This window comes from Tinamus guttatus, unplaced genomic scaffold (genome assembly GCF_059628265.1).
Source record: "Tinamus guttatus ecotype Peru unplaced genomic scaffold, ASM5962826v1 Tinamus_guttatus_pri_ptg000710l, whole genome shotgun sequence".
NCBI lineage: Eukaryota > Metazoa > Chordata > Aves > Tinamiformes > Tinamidae > Tinamus > Tinamus guttatus.
Window position 1 is genome coordinate 1,021,809 of NW_028289244.1, and position 20,199 is coordinate 1,042,007.

A 20,199-nucleotide genomic window follows, 5' to 3' on the forward strand; every position below is an offset into this window, starting at 1 on the left:
CTAATGAACATATGAACCTAAGGAGTTGATGCTGCACTTCATAATTTCAGAGCACTGGTCAATGTTCTTCTTTATCCTGTAGAATGTTTCCACATATTCAGATCGGCCCAGAAGTTCAACAAAATCTTCATCGTGAGTTATCACCAGAAGCTGAAAGTTGCGCTGCTGCGATCGGCTCTTTATTATCCTACCAGAGAGATGTTGGTTAATACAGCTTTACTCAGATCACACTTGAGATTTACAGAACTTACAAACACCTAGTGCAAAAGCAGCTAACTGTTAATAGTTAACTATTGACACAAAAGTCATGCAACTATCAAGCAATCTAATGCAGATTAGTATCTCTTTTTATCTTTATAAAAACAAAAAATAAGACATTGTTCCAGAAAAAGAAGAGGGAATCTAAAGCTACTGCTTTGCATCTATAACAGTAAAGACATACGTAAGCTTAAAATAAACTTCACTTCTGCTGATAATTAGTAACATTCCCAAAACCCTATCATTAAGCTTCACAAGAAGAGATCACTTACTCCACCAAGGCATGGGCAAGAGACTCTATGTTTTCTCGGTCGAGGTTGGTAGTTGGCTCATCTAGTGCCAGGATGCCACAGTTGAGACAGAATGTTTCTGCTAGAGCAAGACGAATAATAAGAGAAGCAAGCACCTGTGGGAAAAAAAAATAAGAAAAATCTTACTTTTCCAAGGTTTAGAGAGCAGCAATGTGTAACATGCTATTTCTAATTCCATTACAAACTATGCTACTTGAGTAAAGCTTACAAGGCAGTTCATTGATAATTTGCAAAATGCCAGTAACTGACTGCCTTGCAGCTGAAAAAAAAAATGTATTAAAATTTCATGTTTGAAATGGAAGACCCGCTCTGCAAAATATTGTTGGAAAAAAACATCAAAGCGAAATTCTCAACACTCAGGAAATACCGGAAATAAGCACGATTGCTGCATTGTCACCTGCATCACCACTGTACTTTTTTCAAGCCTCATCCTATTGCAGCAGACATGGTGGAAAGTTGTATTTGCACTGCTTGGTTCAGATTACTTAACACCTGACTGTTTACTAAAGCTGAAAGTCAGCAGGATTTACTATCTTACGTATAACTTCTATACTAACCCACCTAATCCTATTTGACCTCATGAATTAGTGAAAATTGCAAAACACTGATGGAAACTTTAGGAGTACAAGCTACCAAAGAATACTTTCCAATGATTATGACTGCTGCTATCACAGATCATGATCAAAGAGAATTCTCAGAACATAAGCTAAGAAACTGTGAATAAGTTTCATTCTCACTTAGACAGGACTCTAACGTAACACCATAGACTGCTATAAAGGAAGATACAAAACAGCGTAAGCAAAAAGTGTAAGAAGTTGGGAGTTTCCCCCATAATGAGCATGGAATTTTCAAAATAAGTACACAGGCACATTCAGGTAGGAATGAATTTGACAGCATTTCTCATACTCAGTTCAAGTACCAGCACACTATGCATCTTTTCATGGAATGACTTTTAACAATTCTATTGCTGTACACACTTAGAAAGGCTGTGCACCATTTTGCTCTGTTCTTTAATTGCGTTTTTCTTTTATTACTCCCAGGATCAGCTGGTCATGCTCCATTTGAGGAGCAGATTCCTGCTGTAACTCCACAGGAAGCCTTGGCTGCCTAAGGGCATAAGACACGTGGCTGATCCAGAGGCAGCTGGACTGGCTGCTGGGGAGTTACTTCCTCTTGCCCTTGATCAGTTTAGATGCTGGGCCACAATGTAACAGGCAGATCAAAAGAGCATCTCTCAAGCCTCAACATGCGAGAGAGATGTGGCCATCTGTGATGAATCTCTGAATATTGCATACACTGCCTGCAAAATCCAGATGCAATAAAAGATGTGTGGGATTATAACTTAGAGTTGGAGTTCAGGAGTAAAATGCCAGATACCTTCTGCCCAGCACTGCATCTTCCTCGCATATCCAGCGCTGTGTCTCCTTTTATCATTACCACTCTGTAGTTGTAGCTTCTTCTTTTATCAGATGCTGAAACACTCTCGTCTGCATCAGAACGAATTTCTATATACTCGATATCTGAAAATGTGAGGAAAAATTATTCCATTATAAAAAAAAAATGCTTACAGACTTGGGAGTTAAAACACACAGATAACTACAAAAATTCTATTCAGAATTCCTACTGATAGATACACCTTGGAAATTTCCAAAAATGGATAAAATGAACTGGTGCAGTTCTTCTATCTCAAGGCAAGTTTAACTTCAGAAAATTTATCACATAACTATATAATACATAATAAAAAGGTGATTATAATTGTGACCAACAGGCATAACCTTTAGAATGCAACCATGTATTATTAGAACCCAGCTTTTCAGTATTTTGAGCAAATGATTTTCCGTATGCACTGTTCAATATTAAATCAATATGTATGAGAAAAACTAAACCAAATTATGTACCTTGCCCTCTGTAGGTGTTTCGCCAAAGATCACGAATTATTTTGTTGATTTCTTCCATTTTCATGCTATGAAATGTCATTATTGCTCTAGGGAAAAAAAAAAAGAAAAAAGAAAAAAACTGTTATAGATGCAGCCAGGAAACATGAAGGAAGGCAACAGTTCACATTTTCTAAATAGTTCTCATTTTCTAAATATTTTTACTAAAAATATAACAAACAGCAGTTTATTATTTTGACTATAAAAGTGTATAAAGACACTGTATTACTGAAAGAGACTGTATTACATAAGTACTCCTATTGTCAGGACCACAGTCCTGCACTCTGCAGTGCAGATAACCAGGTTTCAAAAGCAAAGGAAAGTCCATAAAGTTTCCTCAGAGCACAGAATTCTCTACCAAAAAAAATTACTTGTATTTACCCAAAGTGACTTTATGACTGAAGCCACCCTTCTCTTTAGCAATAACGTAGGCTGTTATTAATATTCTTTTGTCTCCCTACTTAATATATCAATCATACATGTCTTTAGTGTTTAATATAGAAATACAGAAGTATCAATAGATATTTTATATAAAATCATACAAGAAAGTAAGCAATGCTATACTCTAACTTCGCTTTTAAAGAAAATCACTCTGATATAAAAAAAACAAAATACTTGACTTAAAATGTCAAAATTTTGAAAAATTCAAAAAATTTCAAAAAAGTTCAATACATGTCTGCAAGGGACTTTTCACATACACTTTTCCCACCTTCCTTCTTATAAGGATTCTTTCCACCTTTTCTGGGGCAAAAAAATAAAAAAGAATTTTCAATTTAACTCAATTAAGCACAAGAATGCCTCACCCATCAATTTATCACCAATCTTCAAAAATTAAATCAATAAGATCAACCGATTGCAGAGAACATACAAAATGTTGGTTTTCTCAACCTACATACCCAGCTTTCAATCTCCAGCTATTAGAAGTAACATTTCGTCTCACTGATTTTTTAAGATGATTACCAATAAATGATGCTTATCTATTTTTCTTGAAATTACACGACTAATTTCCTGCTTTGCCTTAAATAGAAACAATAGATGATTTGATACCATACAAAAAGATTCTGAAGTCTAAAAGGGAAATTCTTGGAGTGCGGTTCCATTTAGAGCTGTGAAGCAAATAATCATACGTGCTCTTAACAATATGAGTCTTCATAGTACAAATTCTGGATTACAATCAAACATAAAACTTCATTATTAAATTTAATATTTATTAAACACTAATAAATCTACGACTATATTAAAGTCTAACTATCAATGTATTTATTGTATGTAATACAATTTTATGTATATAAAGAGTTGTGCTTGGCTATGTTGTCTTAATAGTTAAAGGATTATATGAAAAGAAATAATTACACATCTCAAGGAATTATATTAATTTATTGTTTCTAATTTCTCCTAGAAAGCTGGAAATTGAAAGCTGCTTTTGTACCAAATACGTCAACAGGAATTCAACCTAAAACATCAAAGGAAATGCCTTCATATGACAGTACTTACTTGTCAAGAGCCTTATAATAAATGTCCAGATCTTTGTTCACCAGCTCTGTTGTTCTCATAACAATCATCATTTCCCTATATTTTTCCTCTGCATCTTTGAATTGTGATTCTCGAAGCTCCTTTTTAAAACGAACAATCTCTTCCTCAAATCCACGCTGCCGGCCAAGTGCAACATGATGGTTTCTCTTTAGATCTTCTATTTTCTCCTCTAAACGTTTCTGTTCACTGTGAAATCAGATGTGATGTACAAACCTTTTGTATTCACTATTTCATAATTCTTTAGTTACGGTTTTAATTTTGAGTTTATGCTAGACAGTAGCTTTTGGTACTTATTAAGTTTGTAACAGCTAAAGTTATAGTATTATCATCCTTAGAATTAAAACATATTTAGAAGAAAATTGTTTTAGAATCTGTTAAAAATATATTCAAAATCCTGTTCTAACTAGGACAAGCAAGTTATTAAGCTTAAAGACCAAAGTGATACAGGTAAAAATACATAAAACCGTTTGATAGCAGGAATCAAATTATTTAGGATGCTGAGCAACAGTAAGATGAATAATGGGGTCAATAGTAGAAAGCTAAATAAATAATTGCCATATAAGAATCAGTAGAGAGCTAATTCCTGTTCAAAAGTGTTTGTCATCAAGAAATTAATATTAACTACTGAATAGAAAATTTGCTTGTGAGAACCAAATAAAGAGACTGGAAACAAAAACCAAAATATTCTTATCCAGAGAAGGGAGTAATTATTTACATGGGAGTCTAAGTGGAAGTCACTAAAACGAAAGGGTTAAAACGGAACAGGTATGCGCACATATGCATACTTTCGGCTAGAAGTGCTATATAATTTCACTAAGTCATACTTTTGCTGTTGTCATAGGGATACTACACAAACAAGAATCCGAAGGAGGAAGTGGTCTACATGAATGGAAGAAAGGTGGGCCAGGAAACACACATAATACATAATGAATATTACATTCACATATTTACTGAATGTGCGTGGAAAATACGATGTTTTGCTTTGAAGATCTTGTGATGTGCTTACTTTTTCATCTGCAGGACTTTCATTTCTCCCTTCTCTTTTGTAAGTCGTTTTATTTCATCTTCAACTTCTTTTAGTTCTTCATTTCTTTTCCTCAAAGTAAGATTATCCTCTAGCCATCTCTCTTGTATCTAACTCCACAAAAAGCAAGAAGTTGTTTAATGGGCTACTAAGTTTTACTAATCCCGTGTTTCAGTATAATACAGACTTTCAATGATGAAGTATGAATTCTACACAACCCTAAAACTTACTACAAGCATAATATAATTGGTAACACTGAGACTGTCACACGTATTTTAGGAACTTATTTTGAGCTAGAAATAGGGTACAACATTTACAAAATTGTTTGTCACGGGTCATCTGTATGTGAAATTTTAATCAGTGCTTCAAATTGAGAAAGTTATTTGAGATAAAATTTAACAGAAGTCCCCCATCTCAACTCTACAGTAAGTGACAGGATAAAAAGGGGAACCTCACATTTCCTGTAAAAATGTACAGTATTTGAGAAACCAAGAATTTAAAGTACTTGACAAAATCTGAAGTGGCCAGCAATTTCTGATACTTGCTATCATGTATCATATACACCGCACAGCAGTCCTCTTTCAGAAGAAGGCAGGCATTCTCCAAACAAAGCCAGTTTTAGAAAAATTGGCCATTATCACAATAGAAATACCACAAGATGAAAATCAAAGATAAAAATCTTCAAAAATGCATCTATTTTTGCATATCTAAATTTCAGGATGTTTTCAAGTCTACTGCATGTAAAGCAGCTACTCCAACTGATTAACTAGAAATCAACAACTAGAAAATCTTATACTCAGTGCAAACCTATGCAGACTTGAGTCAACACCAGGAATTATTTCAACTATGTAACTATACATATTTTACTATACGATAATGCATCTACCTTTTGTGGTATCAATATCTTGTCGAATCATTTCCATCTCTTACTTATCTTTTCCTTCTGTTTCTCACAGGCAGCTAACTGAGAATTTACTTCCTCGAGTTCAGATTCCTTTTGCTAAGGAAAGAAAAGCATACTAGTTCAACATAAAAAAGTTGACATTAAACTCACTTTTTGACTTTTATATTTTTTAAATTACCTTTTTATAGTCGTCTTTTCCATGTCGAATATAGTTGTCGATTTCTTTCATGTAGTTGTTTATACTTTTAACTTTCTCTTTTATATCATTTATCTGCAGAGAAAAGATTTCTAGTAAAATACAGTCTTCTATCCAAGAACTGACATTCATCATATCAAAGATGAAGTGTTATATTAAAATACTTTCAAAGTAAAAGTCCTTATTATAACACCCTTCGATGTATTAATGAAAACATTTAGTTTTGAGACTATCGTGAGAATGTTTAGCTAAACAAATGGCAAATCACTCATCCACGCTTACACAAGAAGGCCACTTCACCTGAGAGTGAGTTTTGCCTGTTGGCAAGAACAGGTTCTGCTCATCCTCACTTTTTAATGTCACAACTCATTAAATATTGCCAAGTGTCCCTTGAAGCCCCTTGACAAAACTGCCAAAAGAGTATTACAGTTGAGCTTGTTCCTGACTTAGTTACATTTCCTTTATTCTCTAGAAGTTCTAGAAATAGAAAGCATTATCTAAAGTCACTGTTATTTCCCAAAAGGCCAACTCATCACCATGGCCTTCCTTCCATATCTGAAAAACAGTATCTAACCATATCTCCCAACTGTGTCAAAAGCAAACTAACCTTTTCTTGTTCTTCCTTATTGCTCGCATTCTTTTTATTAATTAGGTCCTCCTTTTCCTGCTGCAGTTTTTCTAGAGTTGCATTCAAAGGAAAAACCTGTTCTTTTGCTTCCTGAAAAGCAGTTGGGGGAAAAAAAAAAAAGTCTTTTTTTATTTTCTTGCTATGTTTAAGATCAACAAATTTTAAAGTTTTACAAAGGCGGGCTTTTTTTTTTTTTTTCCCCTCTATCCTTCAGGGTTAAAAACAAGACATAAGAACCATATTAATACACTGCTGGAAGTTTCTAAAGACACGCAAACCAGGACAAATATTTTAAAATATATCTTAATTTCAGATTACAGGAAAATAAAACAAGTTAAATGCAACAAGTTATTTTCGTACCTGCACAACAAAGCCAAAGGTTAATAATTAAAAGCATTCTCTACCTTGATCTCTCTATGTAAGGACTGAACCTCAGTTGTTAAATCCACTGTTTGCTCCTCCAGCTGCCGCCGACGCTGCATACTGCTGGAAATCTGAAGTTTCTCTGCTTTCAGTTCGTTAACTGTGCTCTTCAGCTGTTGGATCTGATTTTGCTGGTCTTGCTTAAGTTTTTGATTTAGCTCAATTTTACCAGTAACTGCACATGAAAAGAAACCCACAATGAAAGTCATTCTATTATTAGTGAAACTGTCTTATGAAAATGTAACTGTAAATTAAACTATTATAATCAAAACCCACAATACAGTTTTCTTAAAACGTCTAGTAAGTAAACTAAAAAGTTGAAATTGTTATGACTGCAATCTTTGAACATTTTTCCATCTACAAACGAAATACATTACCAGTTTTGTATGGCCTACCTGTATCCCACAAGTGTTTTTTTTCTTGTTTTTCTTGGCTTACTTGTAGAACAGTTCTACTTAAATCAACTCCTAGTAGCTTAGCAGCCTGCTGAGCAATTTTTCTTTCAAGATCCTTAATATCGGTCTGAAAATAAGAAGAAAAGTGCTATTTTTATTATATAAGTGTTTAACAACTTATTTATTAATAGCTTTGGCAAAGGGAAGGAAGCTTGGAGCTCGAGGCACACATGAATCAAGAGCCTTCCAAATTTATCTCCTCCGCTGGGTGATGTCTTGTCATTTGGATGGCCCAGAGCAATGGAACACAGGTGACAAGGCTTAAAGCACAATAGGGTACATGCAGAGAATGTACTTGAAACAGAAGAACAAGAGGCTCGACCATGCAAACTGAGAAACAAGGCACTGCACTTACTTTCCTACAAGTGAGTTTGGTAACTAACTTCTGCGTAAGGTAACCCGTGTTTCTGGTTACTACAGTACAGAATTGAGTCAGAACTCGAGACACATTGTGATCCTCAAAAGCAGAAATCATCACATGAAACTTCACATTTTATTATTAATAAGATCATCTGTGTTAGTTGTTTTTTTTTTACCAGCTTTGAAAACTCCTGACTTCGAAGTTTTGTGATATTATTGGAAACTACATATTTAGACAGCAGCAAACGACTATCATTGTATATATTGAAAGAAATTACCAAAACATACCTGGTACCTTTCCATAAGTGTGATGTCCTGTAAACATGCCTTGGCACTGTCTTCCTCAGACAGAACTGCATGTAAGACTGTTTCCTGTTCTTCTATCTCAATTTTTAAGCGTGTAAAATCCCTGTTGACACTCTGTAGCTTGTTCCTCAAGCCTGGTATTTCGGTTTCCTGGAGTTCAGTTATAGTTTGCCTTAAAATACATAAGGTACAAATCCATAAATCTTTCTTGTCAAAGAAAGCAGCTAAAAACATTCAATATCACAAAATCTGTGATACGATTTAACAGTGGAAGACTAGATTTGGACAAAAGTTGTATCCCCTTAGCCTTGTTCATGTTTGAGCTTATCTTATTCCTCCAACTAGGATAACATATCCCTCACATTGGAGGAATGACAGAAGTTGAAATCTGGAAGGGTTTATGAAGTATAGCAAATGCTTAGGGCAGGGCTGGAAAATCTACTATACAAGGCTGCCCTCTTGTGAAAGAAAGGTGTAGCCTTTAATTTTTATTTTCTCTCTTGCAGCGGAAGTCCCAAGTAACATTAGCCAAACCAAATTCTCTCAAAACAATCCGGAGATCCCTTTCTAGAACATCACAATTCAAGTAAAATTTTCAGCAACAGCAGAAGATTGTTAAAGCATTTACAGACCAGAATTACACTGAAGTGTTTAGCATAGATCCTGGAACTACTCTGTCAATAAAGCTTCCATTGTAGCACTTCTAAGAAACATATTCAAGTGACGTGGTATGAAAACACTTCAGTAACAACAAAAACAACCTATTTTTAACTACAATGAAAAGAAAAACAAGGATGAAATTGTTCTTGTATAAACTATCAGCAGAAAAACTGTACAATCACTTTTTGTGCCTCACCTTCATGAGATGCCCAAAAGGACCAGAAATACTGAAAATACAGAGTGCTCTACATGAGCAAAGAAAAAATACTCACAAAATATTAGTCTCAAGGATTACCTTTCTGAATGAATTATCTAGTGGTAAAATATTTTTTCCTAGATTTCAGCATAGTTCTTAGTAAGCAGAAAACGATTTGAAAGAAAATAGAAGAACACCGTGCAAGAAAATGGTTTGGTCAGGACTTTACCTAACTGGTTTAAGTCCTATCATTTCATCTCGTTTCTTCTCTCTTTTTTTAAGCTCAGACTCCGTTGACTTCAGCTTGTCTGGAACAAGACGCAGCTTAGACTGCAGATCACTAATTACATCTTGCAGTTCTGCCTCCTTTTCAAAGGCCCTTTTGCAAACTGGACAACATGACTTGTTCTCTTCTGTCTCTTCTGTCAGTTGTGTAATGAACTGGGAATAAACTGCTGTGGCTCCAGCAAGTACAGCTGGTTTACAAAGAATCAAAAAAAAAAAAAGTTAACTAACAGTGCATAAAAATAGAAATGTATTATCATATATAAGACAAAATAACCTGCAAAGTCAGTAAGACTGAAAACAAACAGCCCTGAAGACACCTGGCACAGCTAAGCATGCAAACATTTCATTAATTTTGCACAGATCATGAATTACATATAAGCCAGAACAAACTAGACACTTTATTTACAGATAGTTACCTAAAAGCATTAAGGAAAACTGATCCTGATTAAAAATAAACTACTGTAGTAGTAAAGATAAATGCAAGTATCATCACAAATATTAGCTAATAACATTACTTAAGTCAGTTTCTATGTTGATTACGCTATACTATAAAAGCTCACAAGCAACAATATATATCTTTATACCTGTACACAAATTATTTAAAACAAGCTCTAGTGAAAAAGAAAGGAAGGGAGATTGTTAAATTTACCTCGTTGTTTTGAATTCTTTTCAATTTCTTCTTGAAGTTTGTTCAGATCACTGTCAAAATCTTGGCTTCCACAAACATCAAAAAGTTTTGCTTCATAATTTGACAACTGTTCTTCCTTTTTTCTTAGTTCAACGCTGATATGATTTTTATGTTGTTCTGCTGAAGCCAATTCCTTGCTAAAACATCAATGCATAAACTCTTATCCCACAGAAAACCAGAAATTATTTCAAAATATGTAAGGTAAGTACAAACAAAAACCCAGAATGTGCTAGCCACCAGCTTCTCTTTAAAAAAAAATTCAGGAAATTTACAGGATAAGCTTTCAATTCATTTAAATATTGCATAAGCTGCTACCTTTTACTTTCCCTTTGATCTCACATATTATTCTTTTCTAGATGCTTAAGTAAACTCATTTATAAAACCAGGCCCATATGAAAGGCTTTCTAGAATGATACAGTCTAAATTTTTGATTCCTCACTCTGTTTACCACAGCATATATGAGCTGCCACTGAGCTACCTGGACACAGGGCATTAGCATCATTCCACTGTGTTCCTCACTTCTGAAATACTCAGTATTTTTAGACTCCAAAGTTTGTATCAGACCTACATGAAAAAAACAGAGTTGCACCTTTGACATATGCAGGGTTTTTTGATTTTGCAGAAGCTGGATACGCATCACTTGCTCTTTCTGACAAACTGGTTTATATATCACCAAATGAAACCAGGGGCATCTAATCACACATGGACTCATGACACTTTCACTAACCATTCTATGACTTGTAAGAAAGGCCAGCATCTTTTCCTCTCAAAGAAAATTTAGTTAGGATTAGTATAAAGATATAAAAATGTCTGAGAATAATATTTTGCTAACTACTTTTAGGACTGCCTTTGATATTCTGTTAAGTGATTTAATAAATGGCACAAAAATACATTATCTATACATAAATACACTTTGCAGATACCTAAATAAGAAAGAATGAAATAAAGTATTAATGGAAGCATATTAAACATTCTAATATTCTAATACTGAAATTAATCATTGCTTTAAAAACTTCTGAAGACATCACAAATTATTTTAATACCTACTTCAGTTTGGCAATTTTATCCCTTGTCTGATTAATCTCTTTGTTTTTGTCATGAAGCCAATCTTCAAGTTGTTTTTTATTTGGGAAGTATCCCAGCAGTAATGTCAACTCCTCAGAATGTCTTAGTTTTACTTTTCTAATTTGTTCCTCTTTCTCTGCCTGGGAAACAAAGAATTTTAAATGAAGGTATTCATATACAGAAGCTTATAAAAGCCATTAACTCCTTGAATGCAAGGAGTGAAATAAAGACAGATAGAAGCTTTATATACTATGTGTGTGTGTGTGTGTATATGTATATGTATATACACACATACACTCTATATATATAGTACATACATGATATAAATAGCATATACTATATACCATTTGTTAAAAATAAAACAAAAAAACACCATAAAAAGTGACTGTTTTAATTTCATGTGTCTTTCTTATGAGACAATAAGTTACTTTGTCTTTCTTCAGCATCTCCATTTGGGTTATTGTTGTTGTGTGTAGGTTTAACTGTTCCATCTCCTGATCCAGCTTCCGAAGGGCTCTGTCCAGGTTTGTTTTTTCACTTTGCAGACTTCTGACTTCCTGCTCGAGTGCTTCTACATTACTGTTCTTCTCAGCCTTCTCCAGATCACGTTCCTAAACAAATGAATAAAAAATATCTTAGATAATTATAGCGTTCTACCTACAGAAGATAAAAGAAAGATTTTAAACTGTCCAGAAGCATCAACAACTGATGTAGGATACATATAAAAGGGCAAACACTGTGATGCTGACGAGTAACATAGATACCAGATGCAGAATTCCAAAATGTATCACTAGTCCAACCTGTTGATCCTTTTAACATGGGTCATAACTACATGATTTAGCTTCAAGAAGCTCACTCATACTTAATTTGATTCTCTGTATGTTAGCACGTACTAAACATTACACATTGGAATTACCCTAGTGAGAAGGCTAAAAGAAAAACTCCCAAGCAATGAATTCTTGTAGATAAGTATTTACATTTATTTGTGAGATAAAAGTATAATCAGCTCTTCATCAGGAAAATAAAATGCTCATAACCTTTTAATACTTTATAGGATAAAACGCTTATCACCACTTAGTCCAGTCCACAGACAAGCTATCTGCAAAACAGAGCTAGAATGGCATTTCAAGGAATATATTTTTCTGGCCTGGTACTTTAAGACTGACCAATCATTTGGCGTGAAAAGCAGCCATGCTTATTATACTATCAGTAAGTGTCCAAGCAGAAATACTGCATTCTGTGCATGCACTGCACAAAAAGTAGCAAATAGGCTTTTCCCCAAAGGGCCAGACATCTAAAAAGAAAGACATAGGGAAGGCATTAAAAGAGAAAAAATGCAGCTGAAACTTGAAATCCCTCTTGGGATAAATATCATCCTTTTTCCGATAAGATGAAGATTTTACTTCTCATCTTACTTAAATTTTTCAGCTACGTTAACTTACCGCCTTGACAAGCTCCTGGTCCAACTCCAGAATTCTGTCTGGAGACCCCTCCAACTGCTGCAATTCATATTTTACATTCTTCAATTCAACCTGTTTCTTATTTTGAATATCTGATTTCAGGTCAATGGTTCTTTCTAATCCCGTCTTCTTATCTCTTATTTCATCTATCAGCTTTTGTTTCATTGCTTCTTTCTGTGCAAAGGCTCTCTGGAAGAAGTCAAAAACAATGTGTTCATTTTATTATCAACTATAATTACATTTTTAAGAAGAAACGCACATTTTGAAATATTCCTTCACACTAGTTCACAAACATTCACCACTAATGCGAGACATTGGCATATTCATATTATTAGAACTTGACCTTACCATTAATTGATTTGCAGCTTCTATGTCTCTTTCCTGTCTCTCCTTCAACAGCCTATGAAAAGTGGTAATCTGTCCTTCATTAAAAGGTGCTCGCTCAAAACCATCTAAATCCAGCTGTGCTGCCAAAGACTGAATTAACGAATCCCTCATTGTGAGGTGTTCTTGGTGACGATCTGCTTGCAGCTGAAGGCGACCTTCACAGAAAAGAAAGTGTGTCACAAACGCACAAAACATGCATGAATCAAAGCCAATAGCAATTACAGCAATACTTCCTTCCTTCTAAATTGAAGTATTTATAAAGAATTCAAAAAGCTAGCAGAGATTTATTTCCCTTTTTAAACCCAGTCTTACTGTAAGACCTTCATTTGAATGGCACACAGGAGAACCTGTTCTACTAAATTTCAAAACAGGATTATGGCCATTACTGCCTTGCCAAGAAACCCTACACAGAAATGTTAGCCTGTATTTTGCACAGATTCACATAAGCTTCAAGAAAAAAATGCTTTGTCTTTAATTAATTTCCCAAATGATGCGATATTAAGACAAAGTGCAGTAACCGCCCATCAACATATGAACTATTCTCATTAAGTTTTTATGTAGGATTCTTAAGTCCACGGTCATAAATGCAATATTGCAAATAATTCAACATATGTAATATTATATAGCCAACTGTCAATCTAACATATTTTTCTTAAATCTACACAGAGTTTAAAGTAAAGCAAAAAAACTATTTTGGTATGAAAAAAAAAACAATCTCTTGGGTTGCTCCTAACATTCAGGTGTTTCTTTGGCTGTAGCAGGCCTGATTTGTTTTCTATGTGATAACAGTATGAGAACTGTGGCACATTTGTGTTGCATTATACAGGTTTATTAAGTAACAGAAGTGAAAAGTTAGGCCAGCATAGACACCAAGAGGTTCTTTGTTCCAGTGCTGAAGCTGAATTTTTATTAAATAACAGTTGTGCTGCTTCTAAACAATTCTTTCATATTTTATAAACGCCCAAACGCCATTACTTCCTAGAACTTCCCATATAATTACCACTCCATTTGATTACTATTACTGCTTAATTAAATTAGGCATTTTTCAATGGGTCCTCTATCACAGCGCACCATCAACAGTCCATCTAAAATAGGACGTGCAACATGTGGAAGAACATTATCCTAAAGCCTTCCGACTGGTCCCCAGGCTAAGAGACTGGGCTGGATGGGCACTCACACTTGCATGAACATCTTGGCTAAAATGTACTCCTATGAACACACCCTGTCTAGCTACCAGACACCTCCATAACTTAGAGAAAGAACAGACTCAGTGTGAAGAATTGTGTTGTGAAGTGCTAGATCAACATTGTTCTAGGTCACCAGACTCCTCCATTTTGAAAATTTCTATAAAGAATAGTCCATTTAAGAGCAGATGTCTTATATGCTGGAATTATGGCTCAAAACAGGACGCGCACATTAGAAATTAGACATGAAGATCTGTAAGATTCGATTACCTGTGCAATTCCCACACCATTCTTGTGCAGCGACAAACCAATATATACTTCAAGGTTGCTGACCAGTTCAAGTCACATCAATTCTGGACAGTATTTCTATTTCCAACTCATACCTCTATTTCCATCTTAATTACATTAAAAATAAGTTATAAATCAAGTCTGAAATACCTCTTTCAATAAGTAATTCCGACTTCTCACTGTTAAATCTTTGGCACTCTTTAGAGGCTCTGTCTAGTTCTCGTTTACAATCTAATAATCTCTTCTCCTTCTCCTTCACCGTCCTCTGGTGGTTCTGATATCTATCCCGAAGTTGTTCATCTGTTCCTTGAAAAATCTGTACAACAAATAAAGCAAATAATAAAGTTAGCTTTTAAATGAAATTCATAAGCCATTTTAATTATTTTTTTCCTCCAAGAGTCACATATCAAGAAAAAATAAACACACTTTGAACACAATTGCCTAAGCAGAAAGTACTATTTTTCTTATGCTGAAACAAATTAATCAAAATTTCTACCACTATCCTAAAGAAGTATTTTTCTAGTTGTCAAAACAGTTTAAAATGCTTTAGCACAAGCAAAACAAAATAGTAACAACTGTTATTCTAGGAGAAAACAAAACAAAAAACCCTCCAAGGAGTCATAAGGCACAGTGCACAGGTCAGTAAAAGCATACACACACACACACACACACACACACAAATATGATTCCATAAAGATGTAATCGACATTACCAAGCTCTTCACCAACATCGGATACATAAAATATATATACTTAGTTTCTGGATGGTAAAAGAAGGACTTCTTTTTTTTTCTTTTAAAAGAGGAAAGGATGGCATCATGAAATTTAAGCAGCAACCTTTTCCATTTTCTGTTGCAGATCTTGATTATCTTTTTCCATCTGCTTCTTCCTGCTCTCCAGGGCTTTTATGTCATTGTCTAGTCTGATCACCTTCATGAGATTCTGTTCAATTGCTGCCAGAGAACTCTGCAAAGGAAAGAGTAAGTAGAAGTAGTAGATCTCACCAGTTTATGAATCCCATAATTTTTCTGTACAATACTACAAAAGGACAACCTTCAGCTTTATGAACAATTTTGGACAAAGAAAAAAAAGTCAGCTAAGTTTAAGAAAGGGAAATTTGAGATTAAAATACAAAGAAACGATGGTGCTATGAGAATTCACAAATTATGTTCTTAAACACAATGATTATCTACAGATTAGACTACAGCTGTGAGGATTGTCTAGGTATAGTTAATTCAGAGCAGTGCACTAGATAATACAACGTAAAAGTTACAGATTTTAACCAAGAAATTCATCCAGCTTTTTGTGTGTTTGTGTGTGTGTGTTCTTATGTACTGCTACATATTGGAATTTTAACATAATGATCATGTAAATTACCGTTAGTGGATCAAGTTGACTTTCAATTGCTTTTACATTCTCCTTAGAAGCAGCCAGCTGAGCTTCCCTATTGCTAAGCTGATCCTGGATTTCACGTGCTTTTTCTTTATTCTGCTTTAGATATTTCAATTCTGTTTGACACTCTTTTACTTTCATGCTTTGCTTCAGTCGAACCTGACGGAGAGTTTCGAGTGCTTTAATATACCTTAAAAAAGAAAAAAATAAAAAACACATGCATACAACCAATTTTCAAATCTTACTGGCAGTATAGCAATACTAACAAACAAAATAATGCTCTAGATATTTTCATGAACATCTTTGCTACTAAAGAAGATTTTTTTCTTATTTAGTTACAGTAAAGAGAGAAAAACCTTGTTGCTGAAAAGATCTCATCAAATTTTTGTTTCAGAGCCTTCCCTTCACTTAAGGGCCAGTTGGATTCTTCTTGGTGACAGAAAATGACGTTGTTAATGACGGACTTGGAGACACCAAGGGCACTGATCATCTCTCGATCAATTTCTGCACACTTGGAGCTAAGACTGACCTTCTCGCCGTGCCTGTTTAACATAGGTCAAGAAAATGCACACTGAAGTTAACAGCCATTTGATTTAAAAAACGAACTTCATATTTCAAGAGCATAAACTTGTTCTAATGCATTCACCCTAAACCTGAACAACAAATCATTTCTATGAAAGCAAGAGTTTTTAATCTCTCCTGATTTTTCCTTTACTCCATTTTTAATTACTAAGCATAAAATTACTACTTTCAGAGGAAGCAAAACTAATCCAGAATAGAGTTAAGTGCATCCTCTTTTAAACAGTAGAGGCAGAAATAAAACATGGATTTAGAATGACCTGTAACTTAAAATGGTGCTGAAGAAATCAGAACTTACATACTGCATAGAACGCTGTTTTCAAACCATACTGTTAGTAAAAAATTTTTCAAGTATTCTTAGGTCAATAGATAAAAGTAATTTTTAAAACAGTAGCTTCCAAATCTAGGAATTCTGAGTCAACTAATAGATTAAGTGATTAAACTACATAGCTTAAACCTACGAGTATAAACAGCAACTTTTCAACAATTATGACGTTTTCTTGCCTTATACATAAAGATATAGAAGATAAACCAACTGATACACATGCCAAAGGAAAAAAAAATGGCAACTTACTTTGTTCTAGTAATGACACTTTCCAGTGTTTTAAATTCTGTTTTCTTGCCTTTCTGGGTACAAACCATGGATCGCTGGACAGCCACAAGTTCACCATTAACATCTCGAAACTGCAGTCGAATCTGAGCTCTAACATCTGTTTCATTGGCAACCTTTAGAAAAAACAACAACAAAAAAGCCTGAATAAAGGAAATTCTTCTTGACATCCAACTCAACATGTGCATTTGGTACTGCATGCTGCTGTAATCTTTTATTATCTCCTGCTTCCTTGCTTTTGCGAGAAAAATAATGCCAAGGAATGTCAGTACTTGTGCATCCCAATTTTCATAACGGCCCTGAATTAATTATTTTACTTGGTGGTAAACAAACACTAATCACTATAGCTTTTTACCTTTGGGTCATGAACAAATGAGTTTCCTTTCGTTCCGGGAGGAAAATCTCCAGTGCATATATATTTAAGGCATTCAATAATAGTCTAAGGAAATAAAAGTATATATTAATAATGACAATTTAGAGTAAACAAGACAGACTACAGACAGAACACAGTAACAGTCTCTAAATATTTGCAAATAAGAGAATAATAAAATGACACTTCAGTTTTGAATATTATGAGAACAAGCTACTTTGAGAACAATTCTGCACCTGAATCAGATTCCTAAAAAAAGATACCAACCAGTGTTTTGTAAAAAGATTTGAAGTCTCATAATGTAATGCATCGTAATACATATGATAAACCGCAAGATTTTTATGGTTTTAGCACCTTTCTCTAGAGATTACTCTTTGCATTTTGAGCGCTTCCAAAGTTATTTACAATATAAAGCCAACATTTAATAAGCCTTACCGTTTTTCCTGCACCATTTGGTCCCACCAAAATAGTCAAGGGACTGAAGAAAGTAATAATTTGCTTGTCTTTATCCTCCACTCCAAAACTCCTCACTCCAAGGATACTCATTTTCTCAATCTTTGACATTTTTGCAGAATATTTTTCTTCTTTTAAGAAGCCAGAAACTTAAATGCCCTCAACCCTACAAAATAAAGCTTAGTGAAAAAGATAGCAAAATTGTATCAAATCACCAAAACTGACAACACACATGAATAAGCACAGAGTATTACGCATGTCTTTAAAAGCACAGCAAAGCTTCTTCAATTACAGCTGCAGAACATACTAAGGCAAAACACAGTTGTTTTATACTGAGAAGCCAACTAGCTCCAAGCTAACAGACCTGCCACTGTATTTATCACTGAACTTAAACAATGGCAAATATATATTTATGAGATAAATAGATATATTTATGGCAAATATATATATATATATATGAGATTTATTTACACCTACCAACACTTAACGAACACTATGCACATGCTTTTAGAGTGCTCCCATCCCTGGAGGAGTCGGGAAGTTTCTGTCAGGAGACCTGCACATCCATGGACCTGCACATCTGCTCCGGGGCTGCTCTGCTGCTGCCCTTGCAGCGTCGTGGTAGCTCCTAAAAGCGGTTCCTATCCTGATGTGCAAGGAATGCTGTTATTTATGGATACGTAACATGCTGATTTAAAAAACACATAGGTTTAACAGAAGTACGTGAGCACATAATAAAGCGATGCACAAAGGTGGGCTCGCAGGGGGAATTTAGGCAAAAGGTGTCAGTGTGTATGTCCACGAGAGCAGGACGTTGGTGCTCACATCATCCCGCTCTCCTGTCCTTCCCATCCAGGTCCCTGTTACCCACACAGGCCCCACAGGCCGTGCAGCCCTGGGACGACTTCGTCTCCAGACCAGCAGCCCGGGGCGGGAGTAAGGGCCGCTGCGCGGCCTCTCGGGAGGCACCGCTCCGAAATCCCTTCGGATTCTCCTCTTTTCCCCTCGGATTCCTCCCGCTTTCCCCCTAGACTCTCCCACCCCAGGGACAGCGCCGCTCTCTCCCAGTGCGCCCGGCCCGGCCGCCCCAGGCCGAGCCGAAGCGCTGCGGGCCGAGCCGAACCGGGCCAGCGCCGCTGCGCCGCTCGGAGGCGGCAGGGCATTTCCTGGAGAAACCCCGCGGGCGGCGAGCGGGGCTTTCCCCCAAGAGGCCCGCGCCGCGGCGGCCGTGGGCGCGTTTTTCCAAGGGCCGGCGGCCCGCGAGCCCCGCCGCGGCCCCCGCGCCGCTCCCCGGCCCCGAGCCCGCCCGCGGCCCCCGCGCCGCCCGCCGCCGCCCTCACCTCAGCCCGCGCGCCCGGCGGCCCCCGCGGCCTCCGCTCCGCCCCGGCCGTGCCAGGCGGCGGCTCCGCCCCGTGCCGAGGGCCCGCGGGAGGCATCAAGCGCCAAAACGACGGTTTTTTTAAAATAAAAACCCGGTCTCGTCGTCTCCGCGTCCTGCCCGCGCCCCGCGCTCATCTGGTCTCGCGGGGCCGAGGGTAACGCGCAGGCCTCACTGGGGACGAGGGGAGACAACCCCCATTTTTTCACATTTTACACCAGACAGGATTCTAAAAAACAAACAAGCAAACAAACAAATAAATAAACACGATCCTTGCTGTTGCTGGAAATGGAATATAAGATGCTTGCAAAGAAGTTGTATCACCTCCACTGGCAATCCCGTTTCTTATCTGCTAGCATTTGAAAACCTTTCTTGTGGGTCAGTATTTGTCTCGTGCAAAGTGAAAATCTGTTGAAACACCTTTTTTTCAGCAAAAGGATTTCCGTTGGTCAACAGGAAACTGTGTGAGTGATTTTTTAGCAATTTATATAATCTGGAATGAAATATGAAGAGAGCACACCTCCTTTTATCCACTAAATTATAGCACAAATAGATATTGCTCCACACCGAATTCCTTCTGTATTTATCCAAAGGGAGCTCGATAAATAATCTAGTTGAGGTTCCCCTCAGGCCCTTGCCACTAAATCGACCTGGTTTATACTTTTTCCTCGCCATAGTGCTAATGGCCTGAATTGTGTTTCTCAGAAAAACAAGAGGAAACCAAAGAAAAAAAATGAACCGCTGTCCACAGCAAGGGTGCATGTCTTGTGGCAGGTAACCCAGGTATAGCAGAGGTCCTGCTCTCAACAGCAAAAGAGTGGTGCAACAGAGCAGTTAAATAGGAAAAAAAAATGGATTGTGTGCGTATCC

The 20,199-nt window shown here is 36.3% G+C and overlaps 1 protein-coding gene across 1 annotated transcript; it reads right to left on the minus strand.

The window, feature by feature from the left end:
- On the minus strand, positions 1 to 18,122 carry RAD50 (RAD50 double strand break repair protein). Its single transcript, XM_088536866.1, is given in 26 exon segments — positions 1 to 187; positions 531 to 664; positions 1,947 to 2,089; positions 2,468 to 2,553; positions 3,998 to 4,222; positions 5,043 to 5,170; positions 5,933 to 5,988; positions 5,991 to 6,060; positions 6,143 to 6,235; positions 6,768 to 6,878; positions 7,193 to 7,386; positions 7,607 to 7,733; positions 8,315 to 8,504; positions 9,418 to 9,664; positions 10,126 to 10,301; positions 11,212 to 11,369; positions 11,658 to 11,840; positions 12,672 to 12,878; positions 13,038 to 13,231; positions 14,699 to 14,864; positions 15,385 to 15,513; positions 15,925 to 16,129; positions 16,296 to 16,481; positions 17,093 to 17,244; positions 17,484 to 17,567; positions 17,934 to 18,122. Coding segments are annotated over 26 exon segments (3,960 nt in total). The 5' UTR covers positions 18,063 to 18,122.
- Positions 18,123 to 20,199: the final 2,077 nt, after the last annotated feature.